Source organism: Hyla sarda, chromosome 2 (assembly GCF_029499605.1).
Source record: "Hyla sarda isolate aHylSar1 chromosome 2, aHylSar1.hap1, whole genome shotgun sequence".
Lineage (NCBI taxonomy): Eukaryota > Metazoa > Chordata > Amphibia > Anura > Hylidae > Hyla > Hyla sarda.
In genome coordinates this window covers 360,662,918-360,683,062 of record NC_079190.1, presented here as the reverse complement: position 1 = coordinate 360,683,062, position 20,145 = coordinate 360,662,918, and the positions used below count along the sequence as shown (strand labels likewise).

The following is a 20,145-nucleotide window of genomic DNA, read 5'->3' as shown; positions in this document are numbered from 1 at the left end:
CACTGTGAGGTATTGTTAATGCATACAACATCTGTTTGAGCACATTAAACATAAACCACGCTGAAGGATAATACATAGCAGCACTGGCCAGATGGATTTTCAGCTGAGAGTCAACACCGAGACTAATAATATTTACCCAGGATTTTTTGAAAATTGTAATGGAAATAACACTGAGGTACATACATGTGGAGAAAATGTGGGTCCAGTGCTAGCAAACACAAAATATATCATATATATTTATATATATATAAAAAATAAAAATAAAAAATAAAACAGGTGAGAAAAAAATACAAATTTGCAAGATAACTTAAATATGTAATATTATTAGAAAAATTGCTACACTAATGAGGGTCTGGCACTAAGGGCTTCTAATAAGAAAACTCATCCTTGCTGCAAGCAATCCATATGCCTGACCAAGCTTATTCATACATGTGAAACAGAATGGCTAAATCTAATGGTTTCTATATCATAAGCTTTCTAATATACCCTTATCCCAATTCTGTCTCTACACAGATTTCAAGGACCATATGGGAAATAATTATTATTACTACTTTTAACATGTTATAATGTTTGTTCAATATGGGGGGAGATTTATGAAAAGAGTGGTGCAGTTGCCCCAAGCAACCAATCAGATTGCCTTTTTCATATTTTAGAGGCCTTTACATTAAAAAATGTAAGAAGGAAACTGATTGGTTGCTACATGCAACTGTTCCTCTCTTCCTCGCCACAGGTTTTGATACATTTTCCCTTATGGCCCTTAACAACATAAAGCTAATAGCACACTGAGTCCCTGCATATCTATACATATATATATATATATATATACATACATATATGAAAACACAGGCACTCCATGGACTGCCACATAGGGCACCACTCATATTACAAAGATAAATACAAGAGAAAAACCCTTTGAATGCCTTGGCGTGAAATCAGAAGCTTGCACATGTAGAGGATGGGCTATAATATGACGTCATACAATTCAGAGCTTTATGTGTCTGCATACATTAGGCCTGTACATTATTCTGTATAATATAGAAGAACACGTTATAACAGGCAATACATTTAACATGTACCGACACGGTTTTATACACTTAAAAAAAAAATATTATTGTGCAGCACTGTGCTGCACTATAGTTATTTTTTCATAAAGTGAATAAAACAGGTGAGCCTAGGGTATGTACCTTAGCCTAGGAACTGACACAGAGAATAGGTAATTTAATAAAAATAGCTCACCTCCTGGAGGGGGTTTATTCTTAGAGGTCAAAATGACAAATCCAAATCCTTCATTTTCTTTGCGCTGTAAGATAACATCATACGGCTCTGCGGGTGGTTTGGGTGCACTAGTCACTTCAATTCGGTTTAACCTGGGAGAGCCATTGAGGGCTGGAGTAGTGCTTTGTGGGTCCTCTTCTTTTTGCTGTTTCTCTGTTATGGGACAAACCGCCATAACATTAATAAATCATTGTGTATGGTCTCCTTGCGTCATTAAACAGTTCTGAACCATCGAGACATGGACTCCACAAGTGGTCTATCTTATCTGATACCAAAATGGTAGTAACAGTAAATCCTCGATCAGATGTGCTTTTTCAGAACATCCCGGAGTTACTTGTTAAGACTGAGATCTGTGGAACATGGAGGTCAAGTCAACACCTTAAAGGGGTACTCCGCCCCTAAACATCTTATCGCCTACCCAATAGGATAGGGGATAAGATTTATGACCGCAGGGGTCCCGCCGCTGGGGACCCCCGTGATCTTGGCTGCGGCACCCCAGACATCTGGTGCATGGAGTGAACTTTGCTCTGTGCCGGATGACTGGGGATGCGGGGGCGGAGACTTGTGACGTCACAATCATGCACCGTTCGTGACGTCCATGCCCCCTCAATGTAAGTCAATGGAAGAGGGCGTGGAAAGGGGCATCCCATCCCATAGATTTGCATTGAGGGGGTGTGGCTGTGATGTCACGAGCTGGGCATGACCGTGACGCCACGAGCCTCCGGCGCTGAACTCTAAACGAACGATGGGTGCAGCACGGAGATCGTGGGGGTCCCCAGTGGCAGGGCCCCCCTCAATGAGACATCTTATCCCCTATCCTTTGGATAGGGGATATGATGTCTAGGGGTGGAGTACCGCTTTAACCTCTTTTTCATATTCCTAAGGTCAATCCTGAACATTTTTTGCACCGTGCATTATGCTGCTGAAAGAGGTCACTATCCTTAAGGATTCCCACTACCATGAAGCATTGTACTTGGTCTGCAACCTTTAGTTAGATTGTATGTGTCAAAGTAACATCCACATGAATGCCAGTACCCAAGGTTTTCACAGCAAAATAGTGCCCAGAGTCCCACACTGCCTCCATTGGTTTGCTTTCCTGTCATATCTTCTGATAAGCAACTCCAACACCTACACAGCTGTCCACACATTGAAAATGAAATTCTGATTCTTAAGGCCAACTCGCCACTTCTCTTCCACATCTCCATTTTGCAGTTCCTATGCTGAGTAACCAACATTATCTTTGGGCTACAGCAATTTTTTTTGTGGGATCAAACCGGACAGGCATGCCTTCATTCCCCACATTCATAAATGAACCTAGGGCACCCAAAACCTTGTCCTTGATTGGCTTTTGGTAGATACTAACCCCTGCATACTGGGAACACCATACATAACCTGCCATATTGGACATGCTCTGACTCAATCCCACCCCTTGATAGGTGCCATTGGGGCAGATTTATCAAAACATTCCCAGAGGAAAAGTTGCTGAGTTGTCCATAACAACCAATCAGATTTCTTCATTTTTTCAGAGGCCTTTTCAAAAATGGAAGAAGCGATCTGATTGGTTACTATGGGCAACTCAGCAACTTTTTCTTTGGACAGGTTTTGATAAATCTCCCACGTTGTCACTAAATGATCAGTTATCTTCTTTACCCATCAGGGGTTTTAACATTATGGGTAATACATGTATATATCTCTTATTAGCATGTAAAACAATGGGGCATTTTTATTTAGCTTGTGTTTTTTTGTGTGTAAATTAACTATTTGTATCAATTTTTGTTGCCAAACATTTGTTTTGTTCAAGTTGGATTGAAGGCCAGAATGACTGGTTTGTTGCAATAAAGAAATCAATTTCGTTTGAAAAACCACATTAAGATGGGAAAGCATGATATAAACATATGTAAAAAGCATACAGCACAACCTTCTCCCTATCTTCTATACCTATACAATTCCTATTCTGCTTGGTGTTAACTTTGTCTGCACATAGTACAAGGTGACCAAGGAGCTTGACCGTATTTTCCATCTAGGAGGTCAGTAATAGCCAATGAGCGTTGTGGCTCACCGCACCATAATAGTCATGAAGTCACATCAATGAGTAGTGGTTATACATTCCTTCCATGCCCTGAGGAGTCCGCCAGGATATGAAAGCCCTAGCTGACCTCATTATATTGAATGCTCATTGATTCTGGTATTGGAAATACAACTGTGGGCTATAATGTGATAGGACAGATTCTATTCAATGAATACAATGAACTTAACGCAGAAATGTGCAATGTATTCATATGCTGTAACATAATGCATTTCTTGGCTTTTCTTGAAATATTACACTTAGAAGGATAGCTCTTTAAATGTTTACCAGAAGAGAACATTGTACAGGAGGGACCAAGCCAATTACATTAAAGAACCTTCAATGCCTTTCTTTGTTCCTTGTGAAAGTGGAACCATACTGCTTTCTTTTTATACAATATCTTTTACAAGTTCTTGTGCTTTATTATGCAACACGTCAGTACATAATTGACAATTTCACATAAGCTCATATTCTTTGTATACAAGCTTTAATGTGGCCTAGGCCTTGTCAGTTACAGGTACCTTTGTTGTTGTGTCTGATATTATATACAACATTAAAATATTATATAAAAAAGTTGAGCTTTTAAGGATACTTATGGTTTTAACAGGATACGAATAAATGAAAAACGACCTCAGCAGCAGGCGCTCAGGATCCCAGCAGAAGTAGTCACATTCATGTCATAAAGTGGCAAAGTGCATCAACTTTATTTGATGTACAGCATTAAAACAATGACGTGTTTCGGGGTGAAACTACCCCTTCATCAGATTGACTGTGGTACATTGAGATGTACCACAGTCAATCTGATGAAGGGGTAGTTTCACCCCGAAACGAGTCATTGTTTTAATGCTGTAAATCAAATAAAGTTGATGCACTTTGCCACTTTATGACATGAATGTGACTACTTCTGCTGGGATCCTGAGCGCCTGCTGCTGAGGTAGTTTTTTATTAATTTGTATCCAGTTATCCACAGGACACCATCCAGTTGCACCTGGGACCTTTGGGCTGCACAGATTCACACCATCTCTATTGACCCTGCACGGGGTGATACGCATATTTCCTATATCCTCAAGGTGAGCGGCTAATTTATAGAGCCTGCATATCACTTCCCGCAAGGGAAAACCCCCCTCCCTTATCCAGGGTAAGGCACGAGGCGCCGCTTTCCGGTCTTTCTTTTTTTCTCTTTTCCTTTCTCTATGGTTTTAACAGACTTCTTTCAGAAGTTCTGATCGATTGGGGTCTGGCTGCACAGGCACTTGGCTTGACCTTAGTGCCCATTAATTTTTGTTCAGCTCTCTTCGGGGAGTGTAGGGTCACAGAAAGTATATGAGAGAAGGTGAGCTGAGCAAAAACAAACTTGGCACAGAGCTCCGCTTAGCAATTCTGCTAGTTTGTTCTAGCAGTCGGAGAGGGGTCTCAGCACCCAGACCCCCACTGGTTAGAACATCTGACATCTCACAAATTATTTAAAACTTTTATCTTATATTTTATCTTTTATTTTCAATTTTCAAATTAATGAGGCAGTCATCTTGCTACAACTGCTGCAATACAAGCTGCAAAGAGTTGCTTTACAGCAGGCTTCTGCTCCACGGTCATTGGTTCGATCCTGTTATGTGTCTCTAATAGAAGTGTTACTTTTTGTACTGTAATCCTGCCCTCGCATAATAATGACAAAACAGCTTAGGAATGGAGGTACAAAGACGAATATAATATGGAAAGTAGAGAACTAACTCCAAGTCATAGGGATCTGTCACAATGGTTAATGGCTGCAGGGCAACGAGTGCAGGTCTCACTGATCATTGCTCTTCTACAGAAGGCTGGGCCACACAAACCTTCGCAAGACCATTTGAGCGGCCCATTAAAGGGGTATTCTGGTCAAAGACAGGTTATCCCCTATCCAAAGGATAGGGAAGATGATGTCAGATTGCGGGGGAGCCAGTGGCTGGGACCTCCCCATGATCTTCGTGCAGCACCTGCATTCTATACGGGGCTGCTGTTCCAGTCTCGGAAACCACTGCAGTTACGCCCTTCCTATAGACATGAATGGAGGGGGGCGTGGCATGACGTCACATCTCCAGTCCGGGAAACACAGTCCGGGAAACAGAGATCGCAGGGGGTCCCAGCAGCGGGTCCCTTGCAATCAGACATCTTATCACCTACCCAAAGGATGTCTTTGGCTGGAATACCCCTTTAAATTCATAACTGCCGGTTGCACATCCCCAATTTACGCAGGGTGATGTGGCTAACAACGAAAATTTAAATGGTCAACAAAAATAAGACAGAAGAGCAACTAGACTCTGCAAAGTCCGATACATAGGGGATGCACTAACGAATGTGTAGTCAAAAACTGCAATGAAGACCAGGTGGTGCTTAAATGCTATGGGAAGCAGAATTCAATGCAATAACAACTAAAGAAATAGCGTACCACTCACCATAGATGTTGTAGTAAAAAACCCTCAATGTAGAACCTTTAAAACTCCAACAAAAACATAAGTGGTGTGACTACAGCAGGGAGAGCTGCAAAACTGTTTGCTGTAGTCACACCACTTATGTTTTCGTTGGACTTTAAAAGATTCTACACTTAAGAAGTTTTTACCACGACCTCTATGGTGAGTGCTACTCTAATGTCTTTATTTGTTATTAGATCATTTAAATGGCCACACAAAAGTTTCAGTCAGCCAATGAAGAAGCCATTGCTCATCATTATCTGATCGCTGGCACTTTTACACAGGTCGATTATCGGGAACAAGTGTTCCTAGGATTGTTCATTTGCCGGATAATTGGGCAATCGGGAAATAGGGCCTAGTGTTTCCAGGTAAAGTAAATTTGATCTTGTCAGACATCCTGAAAGGATTGTTCTTTATTTGCAAAAATTTTAGCCAGACTATAAACCTGTATATTTAGGTTAGTGCAGGTGATTCTGCTGTCAGACTATCTTTAAAGATGGCAGAGCATTTGCATATTGTATGCCGTATTGATAAGGTTGATCTACACGTGCATTTAGAATAACATTTTACATTAAGCCGAGCTGCATGCTACTTTACACTGTGTTTTCTCATTTTATTCTCATCTGTTTGACTTTTTTTTTAGTTTTCATCAATTGTCTAACAGCATTTCTAAACACCTTCAATGGTTGCGTTCTTCCATTTCAGTTTGGGGTATTTTTCAACAAAAAGGTACTTACTGAATGTAATTGGACAGCAAGTGGTAAGATTTTTTTGCTGATAGCACGGAGATGTATGTTTCTTAATAAACAAGGGAGAATTTCTTTGCTAGAAGCTTCCCATTTGTTTAAGGGAGATAATTACACTGATGTTTTCTGAAATGTTCTGTCTTCTGCAAAGTAGCGGAGATGACACCTTTAAGTCCCCACTGGGAAAAATAATTTCCCACCAGCAGTTGTGAATATGAGGTTTAGAGAACTTGCAACATTGATTTAATCTTAGAAGCACTACAATGTATGCCAGCCAAGGACGATGCATCACGAATCCCTTTATTGAGCACATCTCAAACAGCTTACTGCTGGGAGTAATACAAAAAGGTCACACAGAGCTATGCACAGAAAGGAGAAAAGTTGGTCACAGATAAAAACCTGTGATGAGGTCAATGAAATGTAAGAATTAAGAAAAGGGCCATTGAGATTTGTGAGGGAACATGCAAAGGTTAGCAAAGTTCAAAATGTCAAAATATCATAACTAGGTGATCTCAAAGATTCAAAGGATTGAACGTAGGATTCAACCTTCCATATCTATTATACAATAGGTCATAAGTCACATGGCCTCCCGGAGAATGAGGCTATGCTGCAGTGGGTAGATAGCAGGGTGGAAGGGATTTACTAAAGTCCTGCTATCTACTCACAGCAGCATAGCCACACTCCTCTGGATACCATGTGTCTGATTAAATGTTTTCTGTTGCTGCATGGAATGCTGGGAAAGGTCCGAGACAAAAGTAACATTTTAAAGACTTGCACTATAGCAGTTCCAGGTGTGGGTAATATGCATGAAAATGGGACGAAGCAGCGAACAGAGGTAACAGAAGCATAATAAAAGCTGAACAAGAAAAAATCCTGGAATACCCTGTTAGGGTTTATTCATACATATTTACAGCGCAGGATTTAGAGCTGCAGATTTTATGCTGCAGTGTTGAATGTTAACTAAATAACTGAACACAGCTTCAAATCCTGCGCATCAAACATACGAAGGATACTATAAGGGTGAATACACCCTTACAGTAGGGTCACACATGCTGTATTTTGATGCGTATTTGCTGTTGCGTATTTTACTACCCATTAAAATTCAATGAGTAGCAAAATTAGCTACAGAAAATATGCAGCAAAATGTGGAATGTGTGACTCTACCCTTCAGCTGTGCCATTCTGTAACTCAGCTGCTCAAATAAGCCTCAGTGGTGTTATATTTTTTTTGTCATATTTAAATAAAGTGTAAATAAATATGGAAACTTGAGTCCCCCTGTGACTATTTATAGACATTTCGCCTACCTGTGATGAATATCTGCCTCCTCACTGTGAGCAGCACATGGCCATTCCGAGCGGCGGTGGTCATTAAATCTAAGACCTGCTTATGGGATTTTCCCTTCACAGGAACACCATCGATACAGATTAGTTCATCTGCAGCGCGGAGGCGACCATCTTTCTCTGCAGCTCCTAAGGGAATAATGGCTCCAATGAAAATCTGCGGGCAAAAAAAAAGGAAACAGTGTTTTAGTCATTAGAGCCATTTATAAGGGGTGAGGCACACTTACAAATAAGAACATGAAGGAGATCTACATCATCATATGCTGCATAATCCAAACTGAGAAGATAGATATAGCACAATCCTTGACCAAGGCAAATTCCCATTTGGGCTGGATGCATTATAGTGGGGGCTACACTTGCTCTCTCCCTTTAGCACTGTACATAATATTTTATACAAATTACACAGAATACATTTCAGCAGTATGTATGTACTAGTATGACATTTTAAACATTTATTTAAAAAAAACCATAATTTGCATTAAAGATCTTTAGGATGACCAATAAATAGGCACACAGTCACAATAAAGCCAACGCATTAGACCGCCAGGAGCATCATTTCAGTGTTGTTCCTTTGTCTTAGCAGTCCTTTAAGGTGCATTAGATGCAGACTGTGACACAGCGGCCTTGCACAGCGCATCTTCACAATTACAGCTTGTACTAGAATTCACTATTTGCCAGATCTGCTTCAATAAACTAAAGTTATATAGCCCTTAAAAGGTTTACCCAAGGTCAGATCCCATTAGTAGCCGCTTCCCATCCCTCACTTGTAAGCATACGTACAGTAACTGCATGCCCTTTGTACGAGACACATTTACATTGATTCCTCAGCATTCCAACAACTCAAAAATGACAGCGGTGAACTGCGTATGCCTTGTTGCTGTGGTTTCCTGTTGTCTTCAATTATATTAAATTATTGGGCATGCATAGTAGAAAACTGATCCATAACTCAGCGTGGAGTCACTGTAGGTACCTGGAATCACTTGCAGCAGAACACAGCGCCTTTTAATTATTTATCTCTGTACTTGACTTCATTCCCGACAAACTGTGTATGAAATATCTTGTTCTTCCCCAAATAGAGTACTTCAGAGCATTTACTGTGTAGCAATCAGTTTTTGTAAGAAATATATCTTAATCTGTATATATATATATATATATATATATATATATATATATGTATATATATATATATATATATATATATGCACAGGATATTAAGTGCAAGAATAAATGTGCCCACATTCGACTGTCAGCTGCCACTACCATCTGTGACTCACTGTATGAGACCTATTCAAATGTATTAAGTTAATGCACTCCATTTAACAGTCAATATTTTGTAAACATGTGCCCTGTTCATTTATCAGACTCCTTTGGTGACCTTTTTCCTCCCCTCTTTCCCAAGTACCTACTGAAATAAATGGGTACTCAGTGGGATAAAACCCATAGCCCATCCTTTCCCGCTGATCAACCTATTTAAATATTATTCATTAGCTATGTAGAGCAGTTTTTCATGCTCCTTTTAGTGCTGTGAACTGGGAGGTGTGTGCAGACTCAGCCAATCAGACACTGAATCCCTCTATTGCTCAGAGCAGGAGGGTGGGGGCTGGCACAGCAGAGCTGCAATTATTGCTGGGAGATGTAGGCAAGGGGAGAGAAGGATGGCAAAGAATATCAAGTAGACAGAAAAGACAACAGAGGCCACATGAGCCATGTATTTAGGTAGGATGGTTTACAGGGAACATATCCAGGAAGTGTGGTGGCTTTGGAGCTTGACAAAACATAAACCTTTGTAATATACTTCATAAAACATTTTTAATATCCTTTTTAGAGAAATCATGGCTTATAAAAAAAAAAAAAAAAAGACCACTAGGGTCTACAAAGCTTGTGCAAACATTTATGCCAGAAATTGGTAACCAAGCCTTGTCGAATTCCCCCTTTATCTTCAATGTGATGAAGATGACAATAGTTCTCTAAACGTTTCCAATAAAAAGGTAATAACAAATCGGCAGTCAGTATTTTGTATAAAAATGTTTAGTTGGTGGAAACACTGTAGACTTTAGAAACCATTTTGAATACTGCATTAGACAATTTTAGTGACCCAGATAGAACCCACATAGACATCAATAGAAAACGGCTCCAGCAGTAAATATCTAAGAGCACTAGCTACGCCTTTGGGATTTGCTCAGTACTGATTTATACTAGTGAATTACTTTAAGTGCTTATAGGAAAACATGATGACGTTTTATGCTCCATTCGGGCAGAGAAATAAATTCTAAATTCTTACAAGACAGCAGTGCATTGTGGGAGCTCCAATGACAGTAAGAACAAAGTCATTATACTATGATACAGGTTAAAATCAGTGCACGAGATGTATTTACTAAGTTTTTTTTTAGTTGTGTAACATCGTGCAAATGGAAATAGTTTTTTTTTAACCAAAATGTGGCACAAGGAAAAAAAGTCGAAAATTGCTGGGTGACAGAAAACCAACTGCAGTTATTAGTATATCACACGAGCCAGCTGCGTATAGGAGTGCCCTAATGGATTCAGAAAATACACGGACCATTAGAATATTTTTTTGAATGTACAGGCCTGTTTATAATTTTTGGAGTGAAAAAACCCCATAAATAATGCATTAACTGCACAGCCTGTCATTACTGATTGATGTTAAGAGAGTTATGTATGTTTTAGTGTTTTGTTTTAAAAGAGTCCCAAATGCTTTAAAATAATAAACTAGCAATCACTTGCCTTTTCGATCCAGGGCTGATGCCCCATTTGGAGCAAATATCAGATGATCGTCACAGCCAATCAGCAGCTTTGGCAGTGCCATGCTGTGCTGATTGGCTGTGGCAGTCATGTGACACCCGCTGTAAAAGAAATAAGTGCCGACAGAAGCGTGAACCGGGGATCTGTGCAGGGGAACCCTTACCTACCAATTCTGTTCAAAGCACACCAATGAGTTGGTGGGTTCTTGCTTCGGAAAATATACAGATTATTCTAATTTTGGCATGCTATATAGGAGAGTACTTACCGCCTGGTCTGGTCCATCTCCTCCAAGGACCCTGAATCCAAAGCCAGATTCCTGCTTACGGAGAAATACATCCAAGTCCTTTGTATTGGGAGCTGTGGAAAAAAAAATAATAAACAAATAAATAAATAAATAAAAGCTTTTTAGAGGTCACTAAGAAATAAACAAGAGTAATATATTAATAACAGAACTAGACTCTACTTTGTATGATATAAAGCTATACCAAAGCTAACCATAAACAATGACATTTAGTAGGGCATTGACCCCCTACTACTATTATCCACTGCACTGTAAATTCTACCTCTGCTCCATAACATACTTCACTATGGCTGCATTAGGATGAGGGCTGGTTCACATCTATACCACAGCAGTACGTTGGGAGTCCCTAAACGTACACGTACACCCATAGACTTCCATTATACCAACGTAGTCAAAAGAATGTCACGTTTGGCTACGTTTTGTCCTCTGTAGGATTGTCAATGATTTGTTTGTTGTATAGAAAACTTCTACACATATGAACATATACTTTTTCCCCTTAAAAGTATATCAGCGACATATGGTGGGGAATAGATCTAAGCGTACATGCAATTAAAAATTGAAAGTTTTTTGCTGGTTTGACATATTAAGAAAAAAATCAGTGTTCAAACCATTGTATACTTTTTTGTTTTATATGTTTGTATTGGACTGCATGCCAGCATGAAACAGCAATGTATAACGTATATACTCGAGTATAAGCTGACCCGAATATAAGCTGAGGCCCCTAATTTCACCCCAAAAACCTAGGAAAAGTTATTGACTCGACTATAAGCCTAGGGTGGGAAATAAATCATCACCGCCTGTCATCATCCAGACCCCCGTCATTAACACCCCCTTCATCATCACCCTGTCATCATCCAGACCCCCGTCATCATCACGTTGTCATCATCCCCCACCCTTCATCATCACCGCCTCTCAATCCCTTCAATCAGTGGTCTTCAACCTGCGGACCTCCAGATGTTTCAAAACTACAACTCCCAGCATGCCCGGACAGCCAACGGACGCAGATTGAAGACCACTGAGGCCTGCGTCATTATCCAGACCTCCCCTTCTTCTACTCCCTTCCCCTCGGTGGGAAGGAAGGGTGAGCTGGTCCGGGCCATCTATGCTGCAGGGACCGTCCGGTGGGGAGGGTTAGTCGTTCCGGGCTGTCCATCTTCACCGGGAGGCCCTCTTCTCCGCTCTGGGCCGGTCCCGGACTAGTGACGTTGCCTTGACGCACAGGGACGTTCATGCGCAAGGCAACGTCACTAGTCAAGGGCCAGCCCGGAGCCGAGAAGAGGGCCTCCCGGTGAAGCTCACCCTTCCTTCCCACCGAGGGGAGGTGAGTAGAAGAGTAAAAAGGGGGGAGGGGTCTGGATGATGACGAAGGCCCGGTAGTGGTCTTCAACCTGCGGACCTCCAGATGTTTCAAAACTACAACTCCCAGCATGCCTAGACAGCCGATGGCTGTCCGGGCATGCTGGGAGTTGTAGTTTTGCAACATCTGGAGGTCCGCAGGTTGAAGATCACTGAGAAGGGATTGACAGGCGGAGAGTTCACTTGAGTATAAGCCGAGGGGGGCGTTTTCAGCACGAAAAATCGTGCTGAAAAACTTGGCTTATACTCGAGTATATACTGTATGTTCGCATACACACGTAGATCTATACCACACCATATGTTTTTATAATATACCTCTATGGGGGGAAAAAAAGGATATGTTCATCTACAATTTTTTTGTGCCACAGATAAGTGGTGTGCAGAGAACTTTTCTACTATGTATCACAAAAAAATTGTAGACAATCCTACAGGGGACAAAAAGTGACATTTTTTACTACATTGGCACAATGAAAGTCTATGGGTATACAGCGGCATACATTTTGGTATCAATTAAACATCTATCCTTCATACTACCGTATATACTCGAGTATAAGCCGAGACCCCCTAATTTCAACCCAAAATCCCAGGAAAAGTTATTGACTCGAGTATAAGCCTAGGGTGGGAAATACATCATCCCCCCCCCCCTGTCATCATCCAGACCCGTCATTAACATCCTCATCATCATCACCGCCTGTCATCATCCAGACCCTCATCATCATCACCTGTGATCATCCTCTTGTCATCATCCCACACATCCCCCTTTCATCATCCCCTTGTCATCATCCCCACCCCCCTTCATCATCCCCTTGTCATCATCCCCACCCCCCTTCATCATCCCCTTGTCATCATCCCCACCCCCCTTCATCATCCCCTTGTAATCATCCCACACACCCCCTTCATCATCCCCTTGTCATCATCCCCACCCCCCTTCATCATCCCACACCCACCCTTCATCATCCTCTTGTCATCATCCCACACCCCCCCTTCATCATCCTCTTATCATCCGCCCTCAGTGGTCTTCAACCTGCGGACCTCCAGAGGTTTCAAAACTACAACTCCCAGCAAGCCTGGGCAGCCATCGGTTGAAGACCACTGCGGCCTTCGACATCATCCAGCCCCCTCTCACCCCCCTTTAGTTCTGTACAGTACTCACCTCCGCTCGGCGCTGGTCCGGTGCTGCAGGGCTGTCCGGTGAGTAGGTCGTCCGGTGGGATAGTGGTTCCGGGCTGCTATCTTCACTGGGGGCGCCTCTTCTCCGCGCTTCTGGCCCGGAATAGAGGCGTTGACTTGACAATGACGCAGAAGTACGTTGGCAATGAACGTACCTCTGCGTCGTTGTCCAGGCAACGTGACTATTCTGGGGCCGGGCCCGAAGCGCTTAGAAGAGGCCTCCCCGGTGAAGATAGCAGCCCGGAACCACTATCCCACCGGACCACCTCCTCTCCGGACAGTCCTGCAGCACCGGACCAGCGCCGAGCGGAGGTGAGTACTGTACAGAACTAAAGGGGGGTGAGAGGGGGCTGGATGATGTCGAAGGCCGCAGTGGTCTTCAACCTGCGGACCTCCGGAGGTTTCAAAACTACAACTCCCAGCAAGCCCGGACAGCCGATGGCTGCCCGGGCTTGCTGGGAGTTGTAGTTTTGAAAACTCTGGAGGTCCGCAGGTTGAAGACCACTGCGGGTCGAGAGTTCACTCGAGTATAAGCCGAGGGGGGTGTTTTCAGCACGAAAAATCGTGCTGAAAAACTCGGCTTATACTCGAGTATATACGGTACTTTGGTATAGATGTGAACCAGCTCTAACCATTAAATTTCACATATACCGTACTCGCCGTTTCGAAAACGCCATCCTTTCATTGCCACAACCTGCTGCTCATGACTCAAACACTCAGTAAGGGTTGAAGCCTTTCTAATAAAAATTTTATAAAACCCAAACTCAACAAGTACTACATGAAGACAAAACAAGTACAAACAACTGTCTTCACTCGCTTTTCCGATCTTTTCTTTGACACCACTAAGCACAAAGTAGCTTTAAAAGCAGCACTTTATTTACACAACCGCCAAGACCGAAGACATACTTTAATAATAAAGGTCTACTACAATACATATCTCTTGTATGGAATGATTTATCTCAAACAGAGAGGTTAATACAGAGAATCCTTTAGGCGTGTTTATTTGATTTTCACAATTGTATACAATAAAAGCCAGTTTTCAGACCATACTATTTACATCTCTTTTAGAGGAAAAAATCACCTTTTTACTTGCCTATAAATTGCCGGGATATTTGGTTAAGCCAACGTTTACGTTTTACAGAATACAGCTTGCTGCTTCCGTGTGTAAATGTATTTTTTGCATCCTGTAGCTTGTGACATATTTAAATTAAATTAAAACATAGCTGCTTTTGTCCATAAACAGCACCACTCTAGTGATCAGTTTGTGTGTGGTATTGCAGTTCAGCTCCATTGACATAAATGGAGCAAAGTTGTAATACCCCCACAACATGAGGACCTGATTCTTTATTGGGGAAGGAAGCAGCTATGTTTCAATAATCCATCCCCAAATAATCCTTCCCCAAAAAAGAACCAGGTCCTCATGTTGTGTGTGGGATTACAATTTTGTGTCCTTTAAAGATGTTGATGTCACTGGTCTGTTATGTGTCTATGCCTGGCTTATGGCTCTGGAGTAAGTTACATGACTACTAGACTCAAAGTATTGAGTGGACACTACTAATCTATATACACAACCGGCATAAGAAAAACTAGGGTGCCTGGAAACCGCAGACAGGTACAGGTACTTCAGGGTTCACATCCACCATAATAAGGACAGGTAAGAAGTATATTAAAGGGGTTATCCAGGAAAAAACTTTTTTTTTTTTAATATATCTACTGGCTCCAGAAAGTTAAACAGATTTGTAAATTACTTCTATTAAATTTTTTTAATCCTTTCAGTACTTATGAGCTGCTAAAGTTGAGTTGTTCTATTCTGTCTTGGTGCTCTCTGATGACATCTGTCTCAGGAACTGTCCAGAGTAGAAGCAAATCCCCATAGCAAACCTTTCCTACTCTGTGCAGTTCCCGAGACAAGCAGAGATGTCAGCAGAGAGCACTGTTGCCAGACAGAAAAGAACAACTCAACTTCAGCAGCTGATAATTATTGGAAGGATTAAGATTTTTTTAATAGAAGTAGTTTACAAATCTGTTTAACTTTCTGGAGCCAGTTGATATAAAAAAAAAAAAAAAAAAAGTTTTTTCCTGGAATACCCCTTTAAATCTTCAGAAAAAGAAAAAATAGAAGGATTGGATTAATCATTGAAGGTAAAATGAATACATACACTTATCCTCTATCCGCAGGATTAGATTTTTAAGTTTTAGATCATGAGTCAGGACCCCTGCCTGAAGTGGGGGGCCCCAGTTCTCAGACACCCCACGATCTAAAACTTATCAGGGGATAAGGTTTTTTTTTATGTCACATTTCCTTTAATTGAGCTCCATTAAAATCAATGTGCCAAAGTGTTAGAGAGCCCGTTGTCACGGCTGACTGACAGAGAGGTGACGTCCGTTTTGCGGTCTCTTGAAGCTCAGAGAAAGCAAGCGGACCGTGAAACGGATGTCCTGTCTGTGCCAGTCAGTCAGCCGAGCACTGACAATGGACTCTCTAGCACTTGGGCACAAAGATTTTAATGGAGCTGAATTAAAATCTTGAATTTTAGCTTCAATAGTGAGTGCAATTTTTTTTTTCTTTTTCTGAAGATTTATGTTACACGACTAGCCACATATTTGTCACTTGCAGCAGCTTTCCTACATTTCGAGGAAACCTTATAGTACTAAAGCAGCTCAGAAGTAAAGCAGAAAGTTCAACAAAAGAAAAAAAAAAAAAAAAACAACCAAGAAAACAAAAAAAAAAAGAAAAAAAAAAAGAAAAAAAAACTAACAAACGTTATGACAGTAAACTTTTTGGCTCTTCAGGGAAATTCTGCTCTTCTTCAGAACACTTAGCTTCCATGTAAGTATAAGAGAACATCTGTGAAAATGTTTAATAATATGCTCAGCAAATGACGTATACGAGAGCAGGACATCTAAACAACGCAACAACAGTTTTCCAGAGGTAGGTGGACACACATGGGATTCCTCCTCAGACTTATGTGTCACAGAAATTCAATCACCGGGTCATGTTTTAAAAGAGCACATCCAAGCAAAAATTGTTGCTCCACTGAGAAACAAGCTTTATGCAGTGGTGCTTGAAAAATGTACGAAATATCTACAAAAAGGAAGATCCGCAGTTACTATTTTTATGGTGTATTTTACTTTAACTGTAAAAAAAATAAAAAAATTAATAAAAATAAAAAGCTTTACTGGGAAAAATAAAGACTTATCCAGATAAAACAGATCCATTCATTGTGTAGTCCTCATCCTAAATAAGCCCATATCAATCGATATACACTGGAGATAGACATCAACTCCCGAATGTGTGGATTAAATAGAAAAAGAAGATTCAATGTGAAATGCTTTTCTTATACTTGAACACACAGCTTGTGGCAACCCAGCATGCCTCATTTGTAGAAAAATCAAAAATGTACGTTTAATATTTATTCACAATGAAAACTTAAACCATAAGCAAAAATAAAATGCTTTTAAGATGACAGAAAAGATGAAACATTTTTGAGGCACAAAAAGGCTGAAAACTTAAGCCATTCTTCCGGGCCATAAGGTCTGTTTAAAATAAATAAATAATAAATCAGACCATGTAATCTATTTTTTTGCTATTATGAAATCCTATAATATTTTTTTTTTGCTACTATGCAACTTGCAAACCAGCCATTCTTTAGGATAAAAACAGCCAAAGAGAGCGTTAAAAAAAGGTCAGAAAAACTGACTTCTTGAGCTGTAAACAGATGAAAACAATAGACCTTGCACTTAAATTTACAACAGTAACATTTTACAGAACGGGTATTTTTCTATTGAGCTTAAAAGGAGATCTCCAGCGAAAATTTACTTATCCCCTTATCAACAGGATAAGGGATGAGCAGCTGATCGCAGGGGGGGGGGGGGGGTCCAACTGCTGGGGCCTCCGGAGATCTCTGGGACGGGACCAGGCGCTCAGTGAGGAGCACTTGTTGCGGACGGCACATGCTGCATTTATGCTCCATAGAAGTGAATGGAGTGTGTGCCACTTACCTGAGGACGACACATGCTCCTCACTGAGAGAGCTGGCGTCCTGTCCCGGAGATCGAGGGGGGGCCTAGCAATTGGACCCAACTGCGATCAGCAACTTAACCCCAATCCTGTGGATAGAGGATAAGTTAATTTTTGTCAGAGTTCTCTTTTAGTAGAATTCAGTAATAAAAACTACATTTTTTTGCCATTTTTGGGACCTTTTACAGTTCCAAAAATGGACCAAAATACTGTTTGTGAACAAAGCCTATATATATGGCAACATCAACATTCACAAAAAAAATGTACGTGTTCTCTTTAAACTCTTCTCTTTATCTGGGCAGGAAGGGGGTTAGAAAAAAGGACCGTCTCCTACCTTACTGGCTCCTGCTCCACTGTTGGTATAAAGGAGGCTGAGGTAGCGGTGCAATGGCAAGGAAGGTAAGAGATTTATTTTTATTTAACTAATATTTACTAATCCCTTTACTGCAAATGCCAATCTGATAAATGACTGATGATCATGTGGTTTATTAATAGACATAAGGGGAGATTCATCAAGACTTATGTAGAGGAAAAGTTTACCAGTTGCCCATAGCAACCAGATCGCTTCTTATATTTTTTAGAGGCCTTTTTAAAAATGAAAGAAGCGAGCTGATTGGTTGCTATGGGCAACTGGTTGACTTTTCCTCAGCACAAGTTTTGATGACTCTCCCTCATAATGCCTAATTTGAGGTACAATACAAGATTTTACCTGAATGTGATATGAAAGATTGAATCGCAATGGCGTTTGACTGATGACATAAGTACTTACGCTTATCTTCAAATATATTTTTGGACTTCTTATAGACCTCAGAAGGATCAAGTTTTGGGGAATTGGATCGTGCAAGGTTTGGCGGAAAGGGCAATGGTTGTGGTAAAGGTTCGGTTGGGCCAATTGCTTCTAGGCTTCCTGTCAGCTCCTGCTTGTCCGTCTTCTGGCAGAAAAAAGAGAGAGGTAACTAATGCTATACAATCATATGACACCCATTACACTAGAGATACTTGTGAGGCCGAAAAGTGGTCACAACAGAGAGTATTACTTTACATGGTATATTAAAAGATATACCCAGTCAGAGGCTATATGCCCAGCAGAGGTGAGTGGATATTTGCGTGTTAGGTTCAGAATTTGTGCTAGGGTCCCATCCTAAATGAGGTCACCTCCCCATGGTGGATGGGGGACACGTTTTGATCAAAAAGTGCGCTAAGAGCCTACATTTTTTGAACAATGTGTGCTACTGCAATCCTCTTTTTTTGTATTAAAAGATATACACGGATCTGCCTTCTAAAACTATAGGTTGTATTATGTTTGTGTGCACTACGTGTAGGTCCACTATGTGTTCGTGTATAACATGTACCAATGCAACTCGAAAAAAAGAAACATTTGCAAATAGTATTGTAACCCAACAGTGACCCTACTTAAAAGAAAAACCTCTTTGCAGTATATACAAGGTATACATAAGAATACTGACAAAAAAGATATGCCATCGTATACCGTAGTGTACAGCAGTCTCATTGTGTTTCATGGACCAACTGTAGTACAGAGTACGTGCGGGCCATTTCCCAAACACTTTTTTTTTTGCAGCAAAACTCAATAATGTGGTCCATCATGCATTTTGAGTCCTGTAAAAAGGTATTACAGTGATCCCTCAACTTACAATGGCCTCAACATACAATAGTTTCAACATACAATGGTCTTTTCTGGACCATTGTAACTTGAAACCAGACTCAACATACAATGTACAGACAGTCCAGATCTGTGAAACATGTCAATGGCTGGAAGAACCGACCAATCAGAGTGGGCATTTTACTGGTAAAACCCCTGTATTACTTATGTACATGCACTGACTGGTGTCTGGTAGCGCCCCCTACAGTACAGGGAGGTATTACATGTTCTGTACTCTTTACCTGTGCCAGGGTTAGCTGCTCCTTTGGACACCAGGTGAGGGTGACTCCATTTTACATTTTTAGGACATTGCGTGTTGTGTACAGGATCCTGAAGAAGCTCCTGTCCTCCACATAGACCAGCGTTTCCCAACCAGGGTGCCTCCAGCTGTTGCAAAACTACAACTTCCAGCATGCCCGGACAGCCTTTGACTGTCTGGGCATGCTGGGAGTTGTAGTTTTGCAACAGCTGGAGGCACTCTGGTTGGGAAACACTGACATAGACAGTGATTTACAGCTCCCAGCAGATCTTTCTTACTTTTATATGTAAGGATTTGCTTTATCTGTATTAGTTATCTACTTATTTTTCTTTTATCCTCACTTTTTCCTATTTTTGGATGACATTTTGGTGGCTTCAGAACCAATTACCAGATTTCCATAGAGTTCTAATAGTATAAAAAGGGAGGCAGTCCTGCTAGGCTAGGTAAGAGTAAAAGATATATGGTCAAAAATTAGAAAGAAAAGAAAGAGAAAACGTGTCTAAAATAGCATAAAATAATGACATATATTTAGAAAATGTCATTATTTTATGCTATTTTAGACAGTTTTTCTCTTTCTCTTCTTTCTAATTTTTGACCATATATCTTTTACTCTTACCTAGCCTAGGAGGACTGCCTCCCTTTTTATACTATTAGTACTCTTTTTTGGCACATGGGTATGTGCAACGCAGTATCCTCGGTATAGGTTTTCCCTCTTTTTTACGTTGAGCTCCCACATTTTTTGTATATTT

The 20,145-nt window shown here is 40.9% G+C and overlaps 1 protein-coding gene across 6 annotated transcripts in view; it reads right to left on the bottom strand.

Annotated features, from left to right (window-relative positions):
* MAGI3 (membrane associated guanylate kinase, WW and PDZ domain containing 3) overlaps positions 1 to 20,145 on the bottom strand; it is a 335,762-nt gene that overhangs the window by 37,971 nt on the left and 277,646 nt on the right. For 4 of the 6 annotated variants that reach the window (XM_056558316.1, XM_056558315.1, XM_056558312.1 and 1 more), the window contains 4 exons: positions 18,247 to 18,409; positions 10,896 to 10,987; positions 7,835 to 8,027; positions 1,237 to 1,428 (listed from right to left, as the gene is read on the bottom strand). In XM_056558316.1, coding sequence (XP_056414291.1) covers positions 1,237 to 1,428; positions 7,835 to 8,027; positions 10,896 to 10,987; positions 18,247 to 18,409 — 640 coding nt within the window. The remainder of the gene's footprint in view (positions 1 to 1,236; positions 1,429 to 7,834; positions 8,028 to 10,895; positions 10,988 to 18,246; positions 18,410 to 20,145) is intronic. The other 2 variants (XM_056558317.1, XM_056558314.1) reach the window with 1 other exon arrangement.